We start from the raw sequence: 20,041 nt of genomic DNA on the forward strand, positions 1-20,041 counted from the left end.
TCCCGGGGGAGGGGAGCGACTGTGGTGTCTGCCCCTGGGGGAGGGGAACGACTGTGGTGTCTGCTCCCGGGGGAGGGGAGCGACTGCGTTGTCTGGTCCCGGGGGAGGGGAACGACTGTGATGTCTGCCCCTGGGGGAGGGGAACGACTGTGGTGTCTGCTCCCGGGGGAGGGGAACGACTGTGGTCCCTGCCCCCGGGGGAGGGGAGCAACTGTGATGTCTGGTCCCGGGGGAGGGGAGCGACTGTGATGTCTGGTCCCGGGGGAGGGGAACTACCAATTACCGCCCCATCTGTCTACTCTCAATCATCAGCAAAGTGATGGAAAGTGTAATCGACAGTGCTATCAAGCTGCACTTACTCACCTATAACCTGCTCACTGATGCCCAGTTTGGGCTCTGCCAAGACCACTCGGCTCCCGACCTCATTACAACCTTGGTCCAAACATGGACAAAGGAGCTGAATTCCAGAGGTGAGGTGAGAGTGACTGCCCTTGACTTCAAGGCAGCATTTGACCGAGTGTGGCATCAAGGAGCCCTAGTAAAACTGAAGTCAATGGGAATCGGGGGGAGAACTCTCCATTGGCTGGAGTCATACCTAGCACAAAGGAAGATGGTTGTGGTGATTGAAGGTCAATCATCACAGCCCCAGGACATCGCTGCAGGAGTGCCTCAGGGCAGTGTCCTAGGCCCAACCATCTCCAGCTGCTTCATCAATGACCTTCCCTCCAACATAAGGTCAGAAATGGGGATGTTCGCTGATGACTGCACAGTGTTCAGTGCCATTCACAACTCCTCAGATAATGAAGCAGTTCATGCCCGCATGCAACAAGACCTGGACAACGTTCAGGCTTGGGCTGATAAGTGGCAAGTAACATTCACGCCACATAAGTGCCAGACAATGACTATCTCCAACAAGCGAGAGTCTAACCACCGCCCCTTGACATTCAACTGCATTACCATCGCCGAATCCCCCACCATCAACATCCTGGGGGTCACCATTGACCAGAAACGTAACTGGACCAGCCACATAAATACAGTGGCAACAAGAGCAGGTCAGAGGCTAGGTATTCTGCGGCGACTGTCTCACCTCCTGACTCCCCAAAGCCTTTCCACCATCTACAAGGCACAAGTAAGGAGTGTGATGGAATACTCTCCACTTGCCTGGATGAGTGCAGCTCCAACAACACTCAGGAAGCTCGACACCATCCAGGACAAAGCAGCCCACTTGATTGGCACCCCATCCACCACCTTAAACATTCACTCCCTCCACCACTGGTGTATCATGGCTGCAGTGTGTACCATCTACAAGATGCACTGCAGCAACTCGCCAAGGCTTCTTCGGCAGCACCTCCCAGACCTGCGACTTCTTCCACCTAGAAGGACAAGGGCAGCAGGCGCATGGGAACACCACCACCTCCAAGTCACACACCATCCTGACTTCGAAGTATGTCGCCGATCCTTCATCGTCGCTGGGTCAAAATCCTGGAACTCCCTCCCTAACAGCACTGTGGGAGCACCTTCACCACACGGACTGCAGCGGTTCAAGAAGGCGGCTCACCACCGCCTTCTCAAGGACAATTAGGGATGGGCAATAAATGCTGGCATTGCCAGTGACGCCCACATCCCGTAAGCGAATTAAAAAAAATGTAAATGACATCGTACACTATTGCCATTTTCAGCCCAATCGTACGTGCTGTTGAATTGAAAGTCATAACCCCCACTGTCTTTAGGTGCCACAACAGTTTCATTACTAGGTATCTGGTGTAATTAAAATACACAACTTAACAGCAGCACAACCAACTTTTACAAGAACTGGTCTTTCTTTGTCAGCCTCACTCTTGGCTTCGGTCGTGGTTCTTTGGCACACTTCAGGCCAGCTCATAGGTTGCAGCTCTTTGCCCTGTTGGTTCTGTTATATTCCATTGATGGTGTGATCTTACTTCACTTTGTGCATGTATTGTGAAAAAAAATGTCATACTATAAACACTAACATTTGGACGGTACTGGAATTATTTTTAGCCTCCTTGATAGCTGTTTGTGAAAGGTACCATCATTTAAAATGCCCGGAATAGCCTGTTGAAACACAGAGCAAGCATCAACACAGAAAGGTATGCACCAGGATGATTCGGAAATGTAGGACTATTTAACCAAAATATGTCGAACAGAGCAGGTTGCTCAAACTGCGTACGCTCAACAAGCAACACTGAAACCTTTACTATGAGATATATGCCAAACTGAAAGAGATTCATTTCAGTTACACATGGTTAAGAGAAAGAGTATTTATATTTTCTAATGATAATTAAAAAAAATACCAATATACAGTACTTAATTCCAAATCATTGTGAATAGCTTAAAATTAGGCCCCTATTAGACTCTGAAGGTTTTTTTAGAGTGGTAACTGCGTGGTATATTGTCATTCTGATGTGCAGAATAAGATTTGTACCAGTTGCATTGCCCTTTTAGTTTGTTTTATTGAAAATCTGACTAAAATGAAAAATCATTACTTTCCTATGCCATAGTCCTATTGATTATTTGCATTCCGTTAAATGTCTCGTGTGAATTTTTATTCTGAAGCTGACCTTGCCCCATTCCTTTTTACTAAAACACATTGAGGCTGATTTTAACTTTCAATGGAAAGGGTAAAGCGGGCGAGGTGTATAATTGGCAGCCAAACCGCTGCCACCCATTTTCCGCCAGCGCCGAATGCGAAGATCAGGCGTATTGATTTTGTTCACTTTTCTACATCTTCTTCTTAGGCAGTCCCTCGGAACTGAGGATGACTTGCATCCGCATTAAAAATGAGCTCTCAGGTGGCTGATGAGTCCAATGTGGGACCTGCAGTCTCTGTCACAGGTGGGGCAGACGGTGGTTGAAGGGGCAGGTGGGTGAGGTGCTTGGGTTGACGTGCGCTGCTTGCCCTTGGCTTCCGCTTGCTCCCGGCGAAGAGACTCGAGGGATTCGGCGCCTTCCCGGATGCTTCTCCTCCACTTTGTGCGGTCTTGGGCCAGGAATTCCCAGGTGTCGGTGGGGATGTTGCACTTTTTCAAGGAGGCTTTGAGGGTGTCCTTGAAGCGTTTCCTCTGCCCACCTGGGGCTCTCTTGCCATGCCGGAGCTCCGAGTAGAGCGCTTGTTTTGGGAGTCTCGTATCGGGCATGCGGACAATGTGACCCGTCCATCAGAACTGATTGAGCGAGGTCAGAGTTTTGATGCTGGGGATGTTGGCCTGAGCAAGAACACTGACGTTGGTGCGCCTATCCTGCCAATGGATTTGCAGGATCTTGCGGAGGCAGCATTGGTGGTACCTCTCCAGTGCTTTGAGGTGCCTGCTGTACATGGTCCATGTCTCTGAGGCATACAGCAGGGCAGGTATCACTGCTGCCCTGTAGACCATGAGCTTAGTGCCGGGTTTGAGGTCCTGGTCTTCAAACACTCTCTTCCTCAGGCGGCCGAAGGCTGCACTGGCACACTGAAGGCGGTGTTGGACTTCGCCGTCAACGTCTGCCCTTGTTGACTGTAGGCTCCCGAGGTATGGAAAGTGGTCCACGTTGTCCAAGGCCTTGTCGTGGATTTTGATAATCGGGGGGCAGCACTGTGTGGCGGGGGCAGGTTGGTAGAGGACCTTTGTCTTACGGATGTTTAGTGTAAGGCCCATGCTCTCGTATGCTTCGGTGAAGGTGTTTACGATGGTTTGGCGTTCGACCTCCGAGTGAGCCCAGACGCAAGCATCGTCTGCATGCTGTAATTCGACGACAGAGGATGGGACGACCTTGGATCGGGACTGGAGGCGACGGAGGTTGAACAGTTTCCCGTTTGTTCTGTAAATTAGCTCCACTCCAGCGGGGAGCTTACTGAGGGTGAGATGGAGCATTGCAGCAAGGAAGATTGAGAAGAGCGTTGGTGCGATGACACAGCCTTGCTTGACCCTGGTTTGTACGTGAATTGGGTCTGTGGTGGAACCGTTGGTCAGGATCACGGCTTGCATGTTGTCGTGAAGCAGGCAGAGGATAGTGACAAAATTTTGAGGGCAGCCGAATTTGAGGAGCCAAATGCAGCCAAATGTACGTCAGGTGTATCTACGATAAATAACTATAAGGACATAAGAAATAGAAGCAGGAATAGGCCACTTGGCCCCTCGAGCCTGCTCCGCCATTCAGTGAGATCATGGCTGATCTTGGGCTCAAAGCCACTTCCCCGCCTGCTCCCCATAACCCTTCACTCCCTTATCTTGCAAAAATCTGTCTATCTCTACCTTAAATGTATTTAATGACCCAGCCTCCACGGCTCTCTGGGGCAGAGAATTCCACAGATTCACGACTCTCTGAGAGAAGAAATTCTAAAAGGGCGACCCTTTATTCTGAGACTGTACCCCCGAGTTCTAGATTTCCCCATGAGGGGAAACATCCTCTCTGCATCTACCTTGTCGAACCCCCTCAGTATCTTATATGTTTCAATAAGATCACCTCTCATTCTTCTAAATTCCAATGAGTATAGGCCCAACCTGCTCAACCTTTCTTCATAAGTCAACCCCTCATCTCTGGAATTAACCGAGTGAATCGTCTCTGAACTGCCTCCAGTGCAAGTATATCCTTCCTTAAATAAGGAGACCAAAACTGTACGCAGTACTCAAGGTGTGGTCTCACCAATACCCTGTACAGTTGTAGCAGGACTTCCCTGTTTTTATACTCCAACCCCCTTGTAATAAAGGCCAACATTCCATTTGCCTTTTTGATTACTTGCTGTACCTGCATGCTAACTTTTTGTGTTTCATGCTCAAGGACCCCCAGGTCCCTCTGAACTGTAGCATTTTGTAATCTCTCTCTATTTAAATAATAATTTGCTTTTTTATTTTTCCTGTCAAAGTGGATAACCTCGCACTTTCCCACATTATACTCCATCTGCCAAATGTTTGCCCACTCACTTAGCCTGTCTATATCCCAATGCAGATTCTTTGGGTCTTCTGCACAACTTGCTTTCCCACCCATCCTTGTATCATCCGCAAACTTGGCTACATTACACTCGGTCCCTTCATCCAAGTATGCTGTAATCCCCGGGTTACGCTATTGTTTACCTAGATATTGAGCAGTAAAGGTACACGTCTCCCATATAAAAAAGGAACAAGATTTTTCAGAAAGGATGATATAAAGTTCAGAAGACTTTATTGTGAAAAACCAACGTCTGTAAATAGATCTACTGGAAGACAGCAAGAACTTCATAAAATTAACTAGCAATCATAACAGTAATAAAATTGCAATGGGTAACCATAGTAACCATATATAAATCAGATATATCTTATTTATTTATTAATTGGAAGTGACCAAACGTCATTCTGTATCAGTGTTTCTGGATATATATTATGTACATAACTGAATGTTGTTTACTTAGAAAACCAATTTCCTGTCTTTTCCGGAAAGTAAGTAAATATTTTTTTTAAATGAGACATGTTGAAGGTGGTGTTGAGAATTTTCTGCAATCATTTAGAATTTCAACAAAAGGAAATCTGCTGAGTTTTTTTTAACCATAACCAGGACTTTTTTTTTCCCCTTTTCCAATTTCCACCGGAGAAGGTGCTGACTGTTGCTGAGTACTGTGCATGGCCACAGGCTGCCCTGTGGTTCCTCCCCCACACAGCCATTCTTCATCCACGAGGCTAGACAACAAGTATTGGCAAACTATTTGACTGTGACAGACAGCAGAGCTGAGCTCATCTGGTCCTCGCCTCATTACTGACGACTGCACACAGCAAGAAAGAAACGCAAATGTTTAAAATTCATTTCTTGCAGCTCAGATGTTTTATTTTATACCTGCGTTGCGCATTGTGATTTCAAACATTCTGCTGTTGTACAGTAGACTTTGAATTGCTGGGTAACTGACTGTGATCTGTATCGGGAAGGACCATTTCAATACTGGGAGCAACAGCAGCGATTTACAGCACTTTTGATTTTAATTTCTGTGGATCATTGGAGTGCGAGAGCAAAAACAATATGTGAGCATCGTACAGAGTTTTATTTGTGTTGATATTGAATCACTACAAATGTATATCTCAAACCTCTTAGATCAGATCTTGGGTCATAGTTGATGTGCATAAATTCCTTGGATACATGGAGGAACTATGTTGTAGCATTCCTATTCCATGAGAGAGAATGGCCACGACGTCATCAATAGTAACAAAGATCTTCATTAATAGGGTAAAATGGTTTTTTTTTTAGTTACGAACTGTGCACTTTATTTACATTGGGGGGAAAATTCTGTTGCTTAGCGCCTCCCGTTAGCGCCTCTGGGGGGCACTAACGGGTTGCTAGGAAGTTAGCGCCCGAGCGCGGCGATTTTAGCGCCGCTCGTGAAATTGACCAGACATTTTGCGGCGGCGCCAAACACTACCGCCACGATCTCCTGCGCCCGCTGATCATGACGTTAGTCGAGCGTGCAACGCCCCGGTAGCGCCCTGGACTGGATATTGAGTCGCCCCCCCTGCCTTTCCGTCTGCCGCTAGGAACGACAGGTCGAGGGAAACGTTTTGCAGTCGGGAAGGGGCTGGGGGAGCGCTATTTAAAGGCGGGCGCTTCCTGCCTTTTCTTGTCGGCAAAATTTTTGGTACACGCAGGTTGAGAGAGAGAGAGACGTCTGGAGAGATTTAACGCTGTCCTAAGGAGTTTTGGCCCTCAGCACCACTTTTGATGTTCCTAAGCGCCGAGCTCTTTCCCTGGGCCTATCCATTAGTGCTTCCAACACTATTGCTTTCGAGGTCTCTCCAGGCTGAGATTCAAGGCTGCAATGAGCAGGGAGTGGCTGGCCAGAAAGAAGGCCCCGCCCCTTTAAGAACTGGACGGCGCCAGTCTGTCTGGCTTCCATGGTAACGGACATCGCCTGAGCTTCGGTAGCGTTCTGAGGTAGTGCCTCGCTCCCTGACGTTTGCGCCTTAAGAGGGGTGTGTAGCGCCTGATTTCGCGCTCAAATCACCTCCAGGGGCGATAGAGGCGAATTTTGCAGTCAGAGGCGATAATTAGCGCCAGGCGCTAAACTTTGCACCCGACCGAAATCAGCGCCCCAAGCGGGGCGATGCCAAATTTCTCCCCCATTGTGTTTTGACTCTCTCTCTTTCCTTGAATGGCTGTAGAGTGGCTGTATTTCAAATACTCTTCATTTACAATAACAGGACAACTGACTCGCTCACTCACTGCTCACCAGCCCCCTAACAATGGCTGCTGGATTGGCAATTGCTCTGCCTCCGCTCTCAATGGCATTGTCCTCAGTGTCTTGTGAGGTTAGGATGAGCTCTGGTTTCAGGGTGACCAACAGTGACTATTTAAAGCCACCAGAAACTGCCCGGCCGTTCCCCACGGGTGGATGCCACTGCAGCAAGCCCCAGGGCCCTGCTGCCTCACTGATGATTCCGAACACTTGTGGGACCTTGCTGTGTACAAATTAGCTGCCGTGTTTCCTACCTTACAACACTTGAAAAGTACTTCTCTTAGTTGTAAAGTGCTTTGAGACATTCCTGGGGTTGTGAAAGGCGCTATTTCTTAAGTGTCGCAGAAGCCTGTGAATGGCTTGCTAGGCATCAAATTTGAAACAAAAATTGGAAATCTGTAAACAAAATGACCAGTGCCAACTCCAGATGGTAGCAGTACTGATTTTAGATGGATCATATGGGACATCCATAAGATACTGTACACAGTGCACATTTTATAATGTGTTAAAGTACAGTGCACATTTTATAATGTGTTAAAGTACAGTGCACATTTTATAATGTGTTAAAGTACAGTGCACATTTTATAATGTGTTAAAGTACAGTGCACATTTTATAATGTGTTAAAGTAACTTGTTTTAGTTTGAAAACGTGTGACAGTGAAATACTATAATAAGCTTTTGTGTCACACTTCATATTAAGACGCTGTATTGACATCAACTCTATTGCTAAATCCACAGGGACTGAGTGGCACGGTGAGCTAGAATGGCATCCTTTCACCTTTGTGACCTATGTTGGAATGCAGTTCAGACTGGGATAACAGTCTTCTCACTCTCCCGCCTGTGCATTGAGTTTGGGCTGTCTCAGTCCGACTCCTAGTGGCTGTAGGCCCACAATGCAACACTGCCGTCGCTCAGTGGCGATCTCACTCAGAAAGGGTATAAATCTGGCGAGTGCGGGAAGTGGAAGAATTCCCAGTGGTGTGGTGAGGGGACATTTTGTATTAAAGGAACTTTGCATTCGTGACATACAGAATTTCCATATGTTCAACAGACAGAAGACTTAACCCAATATTCACATTGATGCACACAGTAGAGAGAGCTTAACTCTTCATCTGGCCATTCAATACTTGAGCTTGGAATGCTAGATACCAACACTCGGTGTCTGAAATAAGGAAGAGTTCCATTCCAATATACTGATGAGCCTTGCCTTGAGGAGCACAGGAAATGATAAGGAAATTACTGATTTAGGTACTTTAAAATGAGAATAAGAGAGTTACTTGATAAAACAAAATATTAGAGTGGTGAGCGAGCAGGAGAGTGACATTCGAGTGGGTGTCTTGTGGAGTAAAACACAGCTGCATGGGGAGAATGCCCTGCTCTGTAACATTAATTGATTATGATTAACAGGCATGTGCACAAGTACAATGTAAAGAAAGGTGATTCCAAAAACTTTTATAAATTGTAATATTTGACAGCAAATTATAATTTACGGTGTAGGAATGTCTAGTTCCTATCAAGAGACTGAGGTTGACTCAGGCGATCAAACAAACGATGTTTAATGTAAAACTAATTGGGCTAGATTTTCAGTTGCTTGCGCCAGCAGTTAGCGCCTTAAGAGAAGTGATTTTCGGGCGCTATGCGTGTAGCGCCCGGGCGCAGTGCAGTTTGTGCCCCGCCCCAAATTAAGTTGCCCGTTAGCGCCGGTGCAAAGTTTAGCGGCCGCCCGGATGCGCGCGCAGAAAATGACATCACATCCTCGTGCAACGCCCTTTGGCCGCCCCGAATCCAAACTTCAGGCGGACCGCCCCATTGTGCGGCTGGCGTCCAGAGCGTTTGTAAAATGGAACGCAACAGACCCTGGGGAGCGCAAATTAAAGGGCACTCCTCATGCAGTATAAACGGCAGTCTGCATGTGTTGTGTGGAAGGATCCAGTGTGTTGTTGTGCACGGTGTATTTATGTTTCCGTCCTCCTCCTCCTCCTCCTCCTCCTCCTCCTCCTCCTCATTTCCCCCCCCCCCCCACACACACACACACACTTTGCTTTTGAAAAGAACACATGCACCCTTCCCCTTTAAGAGCTCAGTGGCACCAGAGTGTCTGCCGTGCGCTGCGCCCGAGCTCGGGCGTTGCGCTCTGCACCGCCGGCTTAGCGCCTAAAGATAGTAGTGGAACGCCTCTTTTAGCGCTCCACCAACCTCTTAGGGCGAAGCCACTGAATTTCTGGCAACGGGGCGCTACTTTGGGGCGGGCGCTAACTTCAGCCGGGCGCTAAGGTTAGCGCCCCAAAACTGTCTATACTGAAAATCTAGCCCATTGAGTTTAACAAACAGTTGCAAGAGAATTACGAATACAGGTCCAGTCAGTTCGGAGACTCCACGAGGACTGCTTGGGCGGTCCCGTGGCTGGCGTCATGACGTCATCACGTTTTTCCCGCCGGTGGGGATCACGTGATGAACGGCGTGATGTCATCGCATTTGCCCGCGCTCTTAAAGGGACCGCGCTCTGTACATGCAAACAGTATATACAAAGATACAGACTCAGGCTGTAGCTGACATATTGTTAAAGGGAATTATATACAGTTGATCGGAGTCCCTTAGTGGCTCTGCCACAACAGTGTATTTAATTTATAAGTAAAAATATAAAGTGTTATGAATATTAATTCAACTGGAATCCTTTTTCGGTCATGACTTACAGACTTGTAAAGTATAAAATGTTCAGTGTGGCTGATTTTATGCTAGAATATTTCATGTTTGCTCAGAGACTTTTTAAAATCTGTTGTTAAAATACTTGTGGCAGCTACAACTCCTAAACTTTGAAGAAATTCTAAAAAGTTTGTTGTCTTTGCCATCCTTGACTGGCTAGTCTTTTAGATTAAACAGTGAACCATAATGCCAATATGATTTGGGGTTGAGCTTTGCTCAGAGCAGTACATGTATGGAAGGAGTTATTCAGAATACTTTGAACAATAAAGAGGACATCTTGTATTAAAGGAACTTTGCATTCGTGACATACAGAATTTCCGTATATTCAACAGACAGACGACTTAACCCAATATTCACATTGCTGTTTGTTATTTGAGATCAGGTATAAAAAAGGAAAAATTGTCCAGGATGACACGGCTGAAGTGTGTTGTCGCAAGAAGGCCACGTATGAATCTATATATTATTTACAATATCTGTGTCATATGATGTTTTACGTTACCTGCTAAGTTTAATGTACTTGTACTTTGTAGAGGAAATAGAGAAGCTGGGATCGTTCTCCCTAGAGCAGAGAAGGTTAAGGGGAGATTTAATAGAGGTGTTGAAAACTATGAAGGGTTTTGATAGAGTAGATTGGGAGAAACTGTTTGCACTGGCAAGTGGGTCAGTAACCAGAGGACACAGATTTAAGATAATTGCCAAAAAAAAGCCAGGGAGGAAGTTGAGGAAAACTTTATTTACGCAGCGAGTTGTTATAATCTGGAATACACTGTCTGAAAGGGTGGTGGGAGCAGATTCAATAGTAACTTTCAAAAGAGAATTGGATATATACTTAAAAAGGAAAAATGTGCAGGGCTACGGGGAAAGAGCAGGGGAGTGGGACTAATTGGAGAGCTCTTTCAAAGAGCCGGCACAGGCACGATGGGCCGAATGGCCTCCTTCTGTGCTGTCGGATTCTATCATTGTTTCCAATTGTTAACACTAATAACAAGTTAGGTACTCAGTGTAAAACTTGCAATAAAATGGGGTTGACGCAGTGGGAATTGTGTAATTTCAATCTCAGTCGCAGGACACGGTGAAAGCAAGTGCTGGAAATGGAAATATTTACACATGGTGAAGTCAGGGGTGTTGGTCTGAAGTTGGATTAAGTAACATTGGGACAAAGCAGAGGGAGCAGTTCTGTGTCTGGCTGTGCTGAACCTGCCTGGGCATGCTTGCTGGCAGTCGTTACCAAAAATAGGAAAATAGTTGCTTCTTTTCATGGAACTGCGTCCCCTTACTGTGCCGAGAACAAAAATTCATCAAAAATGATTTTTAAAAATCCGATGAAAAAAAAGGTTTGTCTTTGAAAAGTGTGAACTTTAATTGCCAAGTCTTCATGTTAAACTGAAGTTTCTCATTCAGTTGTTGCGTCTATCTGATGATTTGTAAAAGAAAGTCACGAATGTAACCAAACCAGACACACTTAATGACCCTTGTGCGATGTTGAAACTGTAAAGCAATCAAACTCCATATAAACTAGAAGCAAACTACATCAAAGCAGCTGGGACGGCTTTGCTACTCCCTTGAAACTATATCAGGTAATGACAAAAATAGCCGTGTATAACATGTCAAACAATTTATTTTCGGTCGGATAAATCAAATAAGTTTTGCTGGTAAAATAGAGTGAATGGCATTTAACAGGCCAGGCTTCTAATCCATCTGCCCAGAGCAAAAATTATCCCTCACAAAATAGCTGTGTGTACCGACAAGTGTGTATAGTCTGAGCTTTCGTAAAATCAATATTTTATTGGTCAATTTTCTGTGCGTGTTGTTGATGTGACTAATTGTATTGACGGCCTACCTTCCTAAAAAAGAAAGTGCCATGAGGTACAGATTGTTTTAGTTTCCCAAAGGGATAATGATTGAATCTGTAATCATTTATTTAGGGCACCTGCAGCTTCTACAGAGGTTGGGTTCGTGCATTTGTGGGTGATTGTTATGTGCTGCTGTTTACCTATCATTTCTTCACACAAAGTGTAGTGGAAATCTAGAATTTTCTACCCCCAAAAGCTATTGAGGCAAAGGGGTTCAATTGAAAATTTTCAAAACTGAGATTTATAGAGCTGCTCACCATGTGGTCTCCTCTACATTGGGGAGACCAGACACAGATTGGGTGACCGCTTTGCGGAACACCTCCGTTCAGTCCGTAAGGGTGACCCTGAGCTTCCGGTGGCCTGTCACTTTAATTCACCGCTCCATTCCCACTCGGACCTCACCGTCCTCGGCCTCTTGCATTGTTCCACGGAAGCTCACCGTAAACTCGAGGAACAGCACCTCATCATCCGATTAGGCACTTTACAGCCTTCCGGACTCAATATCGAGTTCAACAATTTCAGATCATAACCTCGGCCCCTATTATATTTATATATATTTTATCCACACTTTTGGTTTGTGCCTTTTCCTTTTTTTCTCTCTCCCACATGGCAGCTGTCTCTCACTCTGCCAGCGCATTTCACACTTCATCTAGAGCCATTGTTTGTCTCTTTACCTGTCCTATTACCATCTCGTCTCGCCTTGAATATCTCTTAATGTCTCTTCTTTCATCCCCTCCCCCATTTCCCAGCCCCCAAACTGCCTTTTGTTTCATTTCCTGCCTTTTTTCTCAGTTCTGAAGAAGGGTTTCGACCCGAAACGTCGACTCTGTTTCTCTCTCCACAGATGTTGCCTGGCCTGCTGAGTTTTTCCAGCGTTTTCTGTTGTTATTTTGATAGATTTTTGTTAGGCAAGGGGTATTAAGGGTTACAGAACCAAGGCGGGTAAATGGAGTTAAGATACAGACCAGCCGTGATCTAACTGAATGGCGGAACAAACTTGAGGGGTGGATTTTCCGATTCCTGTTCCTATTATTGTTTTTATCAGTTTAGTGCATGGAGACAAATGGCTAGCTCACCGCCTAGCGAGCTGGGGGTTGAATTTCTACTTGTATATAATTTCACTGGGGATTTCACAAATCTTTCAGTTATGGCGGACAATTGGGGAAACCCCCCCTACCCACCCCCCGTCCCCATCCCGGAGAAAAATAAAAATTTGGGGTGGGGGGAAGCTGGGTAAGTTACGAGTTCAAATCCAGCCCAGAGTTACTGAATAAAAGTTTCCTCTATAAGGCTGCCATGCGAGATAGGTTTGGGCATTTGTAATCCAGTCCCAGCTGAGAATGGGCCCTCAGCACAAAGCCATCACTGATTTGGTAATTGGCACAGACTTGGCGATCTCGCTTAGAGAGGCCACAAGGTGAGTGGTTTTGGAAAATGTGGAGATGTCACATTGATGCAGCGGGGGTGCTCTTTTACATACGGTTGAAGAAGATTGTTGTGGCAAAGTAGAAGCTTTACTTTGCAGCTAACCATCCTCTCCTGATTTGCTAGTGGCTCATGCTGATAGTAGGTGCTCGGAATGGGAAAGTGCTGTGTTCCTCAGCATTACCGTCCCTCTCAGTGAAAAACTCACAAGAATGTTTAGAACATAAGAAATAGGAGCAGGAGTAGGTCATACGGCCCCTCGGGCCTGCTCCGCCATTCAATAGGATCATGGCTGATCTGAATCTAGACTCACGTCCACTTCCCTGCCCTCTCCCCGTAACCCCTAATTCCCTTGTCTGCTAGGAAACTGTCTATCTCTGTTTTAAATTTATTTAATGTTGCAGCTTCCACAGCTCCCTGAGGTAGCAAATTCCATAGATTTACTACCCTCTGAGTGAAGAAGTTTCTCCTCATCTCAGTCCTGAAACGGCAGCCCCTTATTCTAAGATTATGCCCCCTAGTTCTAGTCTCACCCATCAGTGGAAACATCCTCACCGCATCCACCCGATCAAGACCCCTCACAATCTTATATGTTTCAATAAGATCGCCTCTCATTCTTCTGAACTCCAATGAGTAGAGGCCCAACTTACTCAACCTTTCCTCATACGTCAACCCCCTCATCTCTGGAATCAACCGAGTGAACCTTCTCTGAACTGCCTCGAGAGCAAGTATATCTTTTCTTAAATATGGAAACCAAAACTGCACGCAGTATTCCAGGTGTGGCCTCACTAATACCCTGTATAACTGCAGCAAGACCTCCCTGTTTTTATACTCCATCCCCCTTGCAATAAAAACCAAGATTCCATTGGCCTTCCTGATCACCTGCTGCATCTGCATACTAACTTTTTGTGTTTCATGCACCAGGACACCCAGATCCCTTTGTACTGTAGCACTTTGCAGTTTCTCTCCATTTAGATAATAACTTGCTCTTTGATTTTTTCTGCCAAAGTGCATAACCTCACACTTTCCAATATTATATTCCATCTGCCAAATCTCTGCCCACTCACTTAGCCTGTCTATGTCCTTTTGCAGGTTTTTTATGTCCTCCTCACTCACTGCTTTCCCTCCCATCTTTGTATCATCGGCAAACTTGGATACGTTGCACTCGGTCCCTTCCTCCAAATCGTTAATATAGATTGTAAAGAGTTGGGGTCCCAGCACTGACCCCTGCGGAACACCACTAGTTACTGATTGCCATCTTGAGAATGAACCATTTATCCCAACTCTTTGTTTTCTGTTAGATAGCCAATCTTCCACCCATGCCAGTATATGACCCCCAATCCCGTGATTTTTTATCTTGATCAGTAATCTTTTGTGTGGAACCTTGTCAAATGCCTTTTGGAAGTCCAGATACACTACATCCACTGGTTCCCCTTTATCCACCCTGTATGTTACGCCCTCAAAGAATTCGAGCAAATTTGTCAAACATGACTTCCCCTTCATAAAACCATGCTGACTCTGTCCTATTAAATTATGTTTATCCAAATGCTCTGTTACTGTTTCCTTAATAATGGACTCCAACATTTTGCCAACCACAGATGTTAGGCTAACTGGTCTATAGTTTCCAGCTTTTTGTCTACTTCCCTTCTTAAATAAGGGTGTTACATTAGCAGTTTTCCAATCTGCCGGGACCTTTCCTGAGTCCAGGGAGTTTTGGAAAATAATTACCAATGCATCCACAATCCCTACCGCCACTTCTCTCAAGACCCTAGGATGTAGGCCATCAGGTCCGGGGGATTTATCCGCCTTAAGTCCCATTATTTTACCGAGTACCATCTCCTTAGTGATTTTAATCGTCTTTAGCTCCTCCCCCCCCATTGCCCCCTGTTTGTCCAGTGTTGGGATATTTTTAGTGTCCTCTACTGTAAAGACTGATACAAAATATTTGTTCAGCGTCTTTGCCATCTCCATGTTCCCCACCACTAGTTTCCCGGTCCCATCCTCTAAGGGACCAACGTTCACTTTAACCACCCTTTTTCTTTTTATATAGCTGTAGAAACTCTTGCTCTCTGTTTTTATATTTTTTGCTAGTTTACTTTCATAATCTATCTTCCCTTTCTTAATTAATCTTTTAGTTATTGTTTGCTGGCTTTTAAATGCTTCCCAATCTTCTATCCTCCCACTAGATTTGGCTATTTTATATGCCCTTGTTTTCAGTTGGATACTATCCTTTATTACTTTACTAAGCCACGGATGGCTGTCTTTTCTTTTACTCCCCTTTTCCCTCAGTGGAATATATTTATCTTGAAAGATGTGAAATATCTCCTTGAATGTAGACCACTGCTCTTGCACCGTCTTACACTTTAATCTGTTTTCCCAGTCCACTTTAGTCAATTCTACTCTCATACCTTCATAGTCTCCTTTATTTAAGCTCAGTACGCTGGTTTGAGATCCAACGCTCTCACCCTCAAACTGAATTTGGAATTCAACCATATTATGGTCACTCATTCCAAGGGGATCCTTTACTAGGACATTTTTATTAATCCTGTCTCATTACACAGGACCAGATCTAAACAAAAAAGAATGAGAACTTGCACATATGAAATTATACACTGTGGTTTGCAGCAAGGCTGAATCTTCCAGGTTGTACAGTACTGGCAGCCACTGACCCAAAGAATAGCAGAATATCTTATTGGCAATGGGGAGTTCTAGATAGTTTGCTACACGTGTGGAATATACTTGTGAAAGAGCTGCTATAACTCAGACATGTGGATTATCTACACACGAGTAAGATTTGTGTATTATTTGTTAATCACAGGATAACTAACAAAATAAACTGTCCTATCATTCCCTATTGTTTAACCTCTAGTCATCATGAAATCATTTTCCCTACTAAAACTGGTAGCTGGAATATTTGAAATGTGTAATGCAAGTGATATAAAATATAAAGTGAATTACTTTAAAATGTGGAATAGTGATAAAGATATATTTCACGTTAAAAATATATTTCTCATGGAATAAAGGGGCATGTAAAAAAAATGTACAATCGGAGACAGTAGAATGGAAGGAATTGTGTTTATCTCTCTCTCTCTGTGTTCTGATTATATCTTCAAGTCCAACACTAACTCTCTGGTTCCTATCTGCAGCTGAAATGTTGTTTTGATATTTTCTGTCAGACGGACGCAGCCCTGATGTATGATGCAGTGTACGTGGTGTCTGTCGCCTTCCGAAAAGCCTTTCAAATGACGGTCAGCTCCTTACAGTGTCACAGGCACAAGCCCTGGCGCTTTGGATCCAGGTTTATGAGCCTCATCAAAGAGGCAAGTAAACTATTTATCTCCAGTGATTTTTATGGGGCCATTTATTTTCTGCCTCAGTGCACACGTTTGAGGATCAGCACAGTGGGACAGCTCCAAGGTTAACATTGTTGTACTTGTAACACTTATGGAGAAATAAATACTGTATCTCCAGATAATTAACTTACACACCTATTTAGAATACAGTACATCATGGAGCGAGGATGCTACTGGTGTAATTGGGCAACACTCCAAAGTATTATGCATCTCTTCCCATTTTCATTTCCATTGACTTCCCCTTACTCCAGTGACATGAATCAGTCATTCATGAAAGAAAGACTTATGAAATAATACTGAGCAGCCTGCGGGTGGCGCTGTCCAGGGAGAGTATAAATACTCGGGCACGGGCCCAGCTTGCGCAAGACATTCTTAACAGGAACTAGTGAAGGACACAACTAGACCTCCATGTTGTAAAACAGTTGATTAAAGCTTTGTTTAACGCTTAGACCAAGTGCCTAGTAGTTTTCTTACGTCGCTCTTAACCAAATCTACCCTGGGAAATGATACCAAACAATAAATACTTTCCAATGTAAATAACTGGAAGGAAAGATTTTGGGGAGGGGAATAACAAGTAAAGTTGACAAAACAAACACGTTGTCATGAATCTTACCATTCATGGAGAAATGACTCATGAAGTAACACTGGGCGGCCAGCTGGTGGCGCCGTCCAAGGAGTATAAATACTCGGGCGTGGGCCCAGCTTGCTCAGGATGTTTCTGTAACCAGGAACTAGTGATGTAACTAGAATCTCATGGTTGTGAAACAGTTGATTAAAGCCTTGTTTTATACTCAAACCAAGCGTTCAGTAGTCTTTTTACATCACATGTCTTAACCAAGTTTTGTAAAATGGAAAGTAAATAGTATTACAAATATTGTGGTAGACGTTCCTCTTCGTTGCACTCAGAACCCTGGCACAGTGAAGAGGAAATAAGGATAGAAAGGTTTTGCATCAGGCCTACACCATCACTACACTGCCCCAGAATTTCTGGGGGTGGGAGTTCCTTGTCTGGGAAGGACTACACCAGCACCTGGGGAAGGTGGAGTTCGGGGCCCTCAAGCCTCACTTTCCTCTGAGGCCGTCCAAATGCAGGGGAATGCCAAAAAAGCTGGCAGTGGGACTTGCACTGGGCCCTCCATAGACTGACATGTCTGCGGGGGAGGCGGGGGGGGGGGGGGGGGCTCAGAATACGGAGCCTTGAGGGTCAGTTCCCTTTGTTTAGCAGGATGAGCTTTGGGGCTCGGGGCCCTCTGGTGGTCCCATCGAGCAGCAGGCAAAAGGCCCTGATGCAGGTAGTCAAGAGCGCAGCTGAAGACCTCCAGGCCTGCAGCTGGTGCTCCTGCATCTGCCCCACCCCCCGCCCCCAAGCACCTCAATCCCAACACAAGCTCCGTGAGCCAGGAAATTCACAGGTGCACCTCTGGTACACTGAGCTTGACTGGCACCCAGTGGGGAGTATTGCCTCGTGCAAATCATTTGACACAATGAGGCAGAAATTCCGATCCCTACGAGTGAGTACAGGCTGTGTACTCGCTCGTAGGGACATCGGAAATGCCGGTTTTAGGCATGCACTGCGAATGCGCAGGAAACCGGCATTTCCGATCTGTTAAGAAAGCCCTTGACAGACCGGACGCCTGCCCTGGAGCAGAGCCACTGTGGGGGGGAGAGTTCCATTTTTTGGAGACCCTCCGCCCGCAGAAAACACTTACAATTCTTGCGCCTGTAAAAGCAAGGCGTGCTTTTACCAGGATAAGAGTTGAAGAAAGTAAAAATTAAAAAAAATTCCCTCTGATTTATCATTTTAAAATACTTTAAAGAGAGGTAAGTTTATTTTTAGCCCCGTTAAAAACTTTAATTATTTTTTTCAAAAATTTAATTTTTGTTTAAAATAGTTAATTTATGTAATTTATAGTCATTTTAAAAATGTGATTTAAAAAAAAAATTATTTGAAGTTTTACTTATGTTTTGGGGGTGACCTCTATTCATAGATTTGACAGGTCTTCCTGTCAAATCTATGAAGGGAGGTTCCCTGCTCTGATTGGCTCCCCATGGCCCACGTGATCCCAGGGACGCTGCGAACCGCCTGCACCTCTGGGATACGTGAGCTCTGCGCACCGGCAGTTTAGAGAGGCCCAGCAACAGAACTCTGCGCCTCCCGGGAGCTCCTCCGGTCCAGGTGCAGATTTTTCCAAATCGCAGCCCTCCGCCCGCGGTAGGCCTGCGAACGGAATTTCTGGGCCATTAATAATTGCTCCACTTAATTTGCTGCATTACAGAAATGGGTGAATTGTTGCCGCATTTGGGCTACAGCGGGACTGCAGTAAACATCAGAAAAAACACCAATCCCGGCTACCCATGAACAAAGGTATAGGATATCTGCTGGATTTTGGTAAAACCATTATGAACCACACTGTCCTTGAGTGTAGTGCTATAGACAGCAGGGTGCACAGAATACTGTGTGTTGGAGTCATGTGACCTACCAATTGAGCATGGCACTATTTTGCGCAGCAATTACTTATGAATTACAGCATCACATTGTAAAAAATATTTTATACAATAGGTTACAGGACTTAAGGGTTAAGCCATTTAGGACTGAGATGAGGAGGAATTTCTTCACCCAGAGAGTGGTGAACCTGTGGAATTCTCTGCCACAGAGGGCGGTGGAAGCCAGTTCATTAAATATATTCAAGAGGGAGTTGGATATATTTCTTGAGGCTAAAGGGATCAAAGGATATGGGGAGAAGGCAGGGACAGGGTACTGAATTTGGATGATCAGCCATGATCTCATTAAATGGCGGAGCAGGCTCGAGGGGCTGAATGGCCTACTCCTGCTCCTATCTTCTATGTTTCTATGTTTCCAATCCATATTTGATGTTTTATACAGTATTTATTTCTTCATTTTTCTTAACTGTCTTTATTGGCTGAATTTAAAATTGTTTCTTAAGTGTTAGTAACCCATAAAATCTCAATAAAAAAATTCTCATTATGGAACAGAAGGAAGATATTCAGTGTCCCACATTAAAGAGTGAGCAATGACTTAGCCTGCGTGGCAGCCTAATGAGTTACTGCTGGTGCTATGGCACTCTGCTGATCTGTTATGTGACTGGCATTCAAACCTTAAGTGTAGGTTAATATCATGGAGAACGTATTCTATTCAATCCTCCATACAATTTGCACTGGTGAAGGACAGTTAAAGTAAGGTGCATGGGTGCCAGTAAAATCTCTTAACACATTTCTATTGAGTTTGAGATAAGTGCAGCAACCTTTTTTGTTTTTCCAGTCCTTCCTCATGGCAAAATAGGTTATTAAAAGTGAAAAAAACACATCCTGCAAATATACTTGCATGATCCAGAATAAAGAGGAATGAGAACGACTTCTACAATAGAACATTCCAGGCAAATTTAGAGCTCTGGCTAAATATTAATGCCTGGAACATTGAGCGAGCCACACATTGAGCGAGCTGACCTCCAGGCCCGAATTGCCAATTTGAGCTCCGATTGCCTGAGCGTCTGTGCCGT

General features: G+C 45.0%; 1 protein-coding gene across 2 annotated transcripts in view; it reads left to right on the forward strand.

Annotated features, from left to right (window-relative positions):
- Positions 1-20,041, forward strand: part of grik1a (glutamate receptor, ionotropic, kainate 1a) — a 434,840-nt gene that overhangs the window by 307,035 nt on the left and 107,764 nt on the right. For both annotated transcript variants that reach the window (XM_086006203.1, XM_086006202.1), the window contains exon 7: positions 16,347-16,490. In XM_086006203.1, the coding sequence (XP_085862329.1) occupies positions 16,347-16,490 (144 nt within the window). The remainder of the gene's footprint in view (positions 1-16,346; positions 16,491-20,041) is intronic.

The sequence above is a fragment of the Somniosus microcephalus genome, chromosome 14 (assembly GCF_052327205.1).
Source record: "Somniosus microcephalus isolate GS21.2 chromosome 14, FLI_Smic_1.0, whole genome shotgun sequence".
Lineage (NCBI taxonomy): Eukaryota > Metazoa > Chordata > Chondrichthyes > Squaliformes > Somniosidae > Somniosus > Somniosus microcephalus.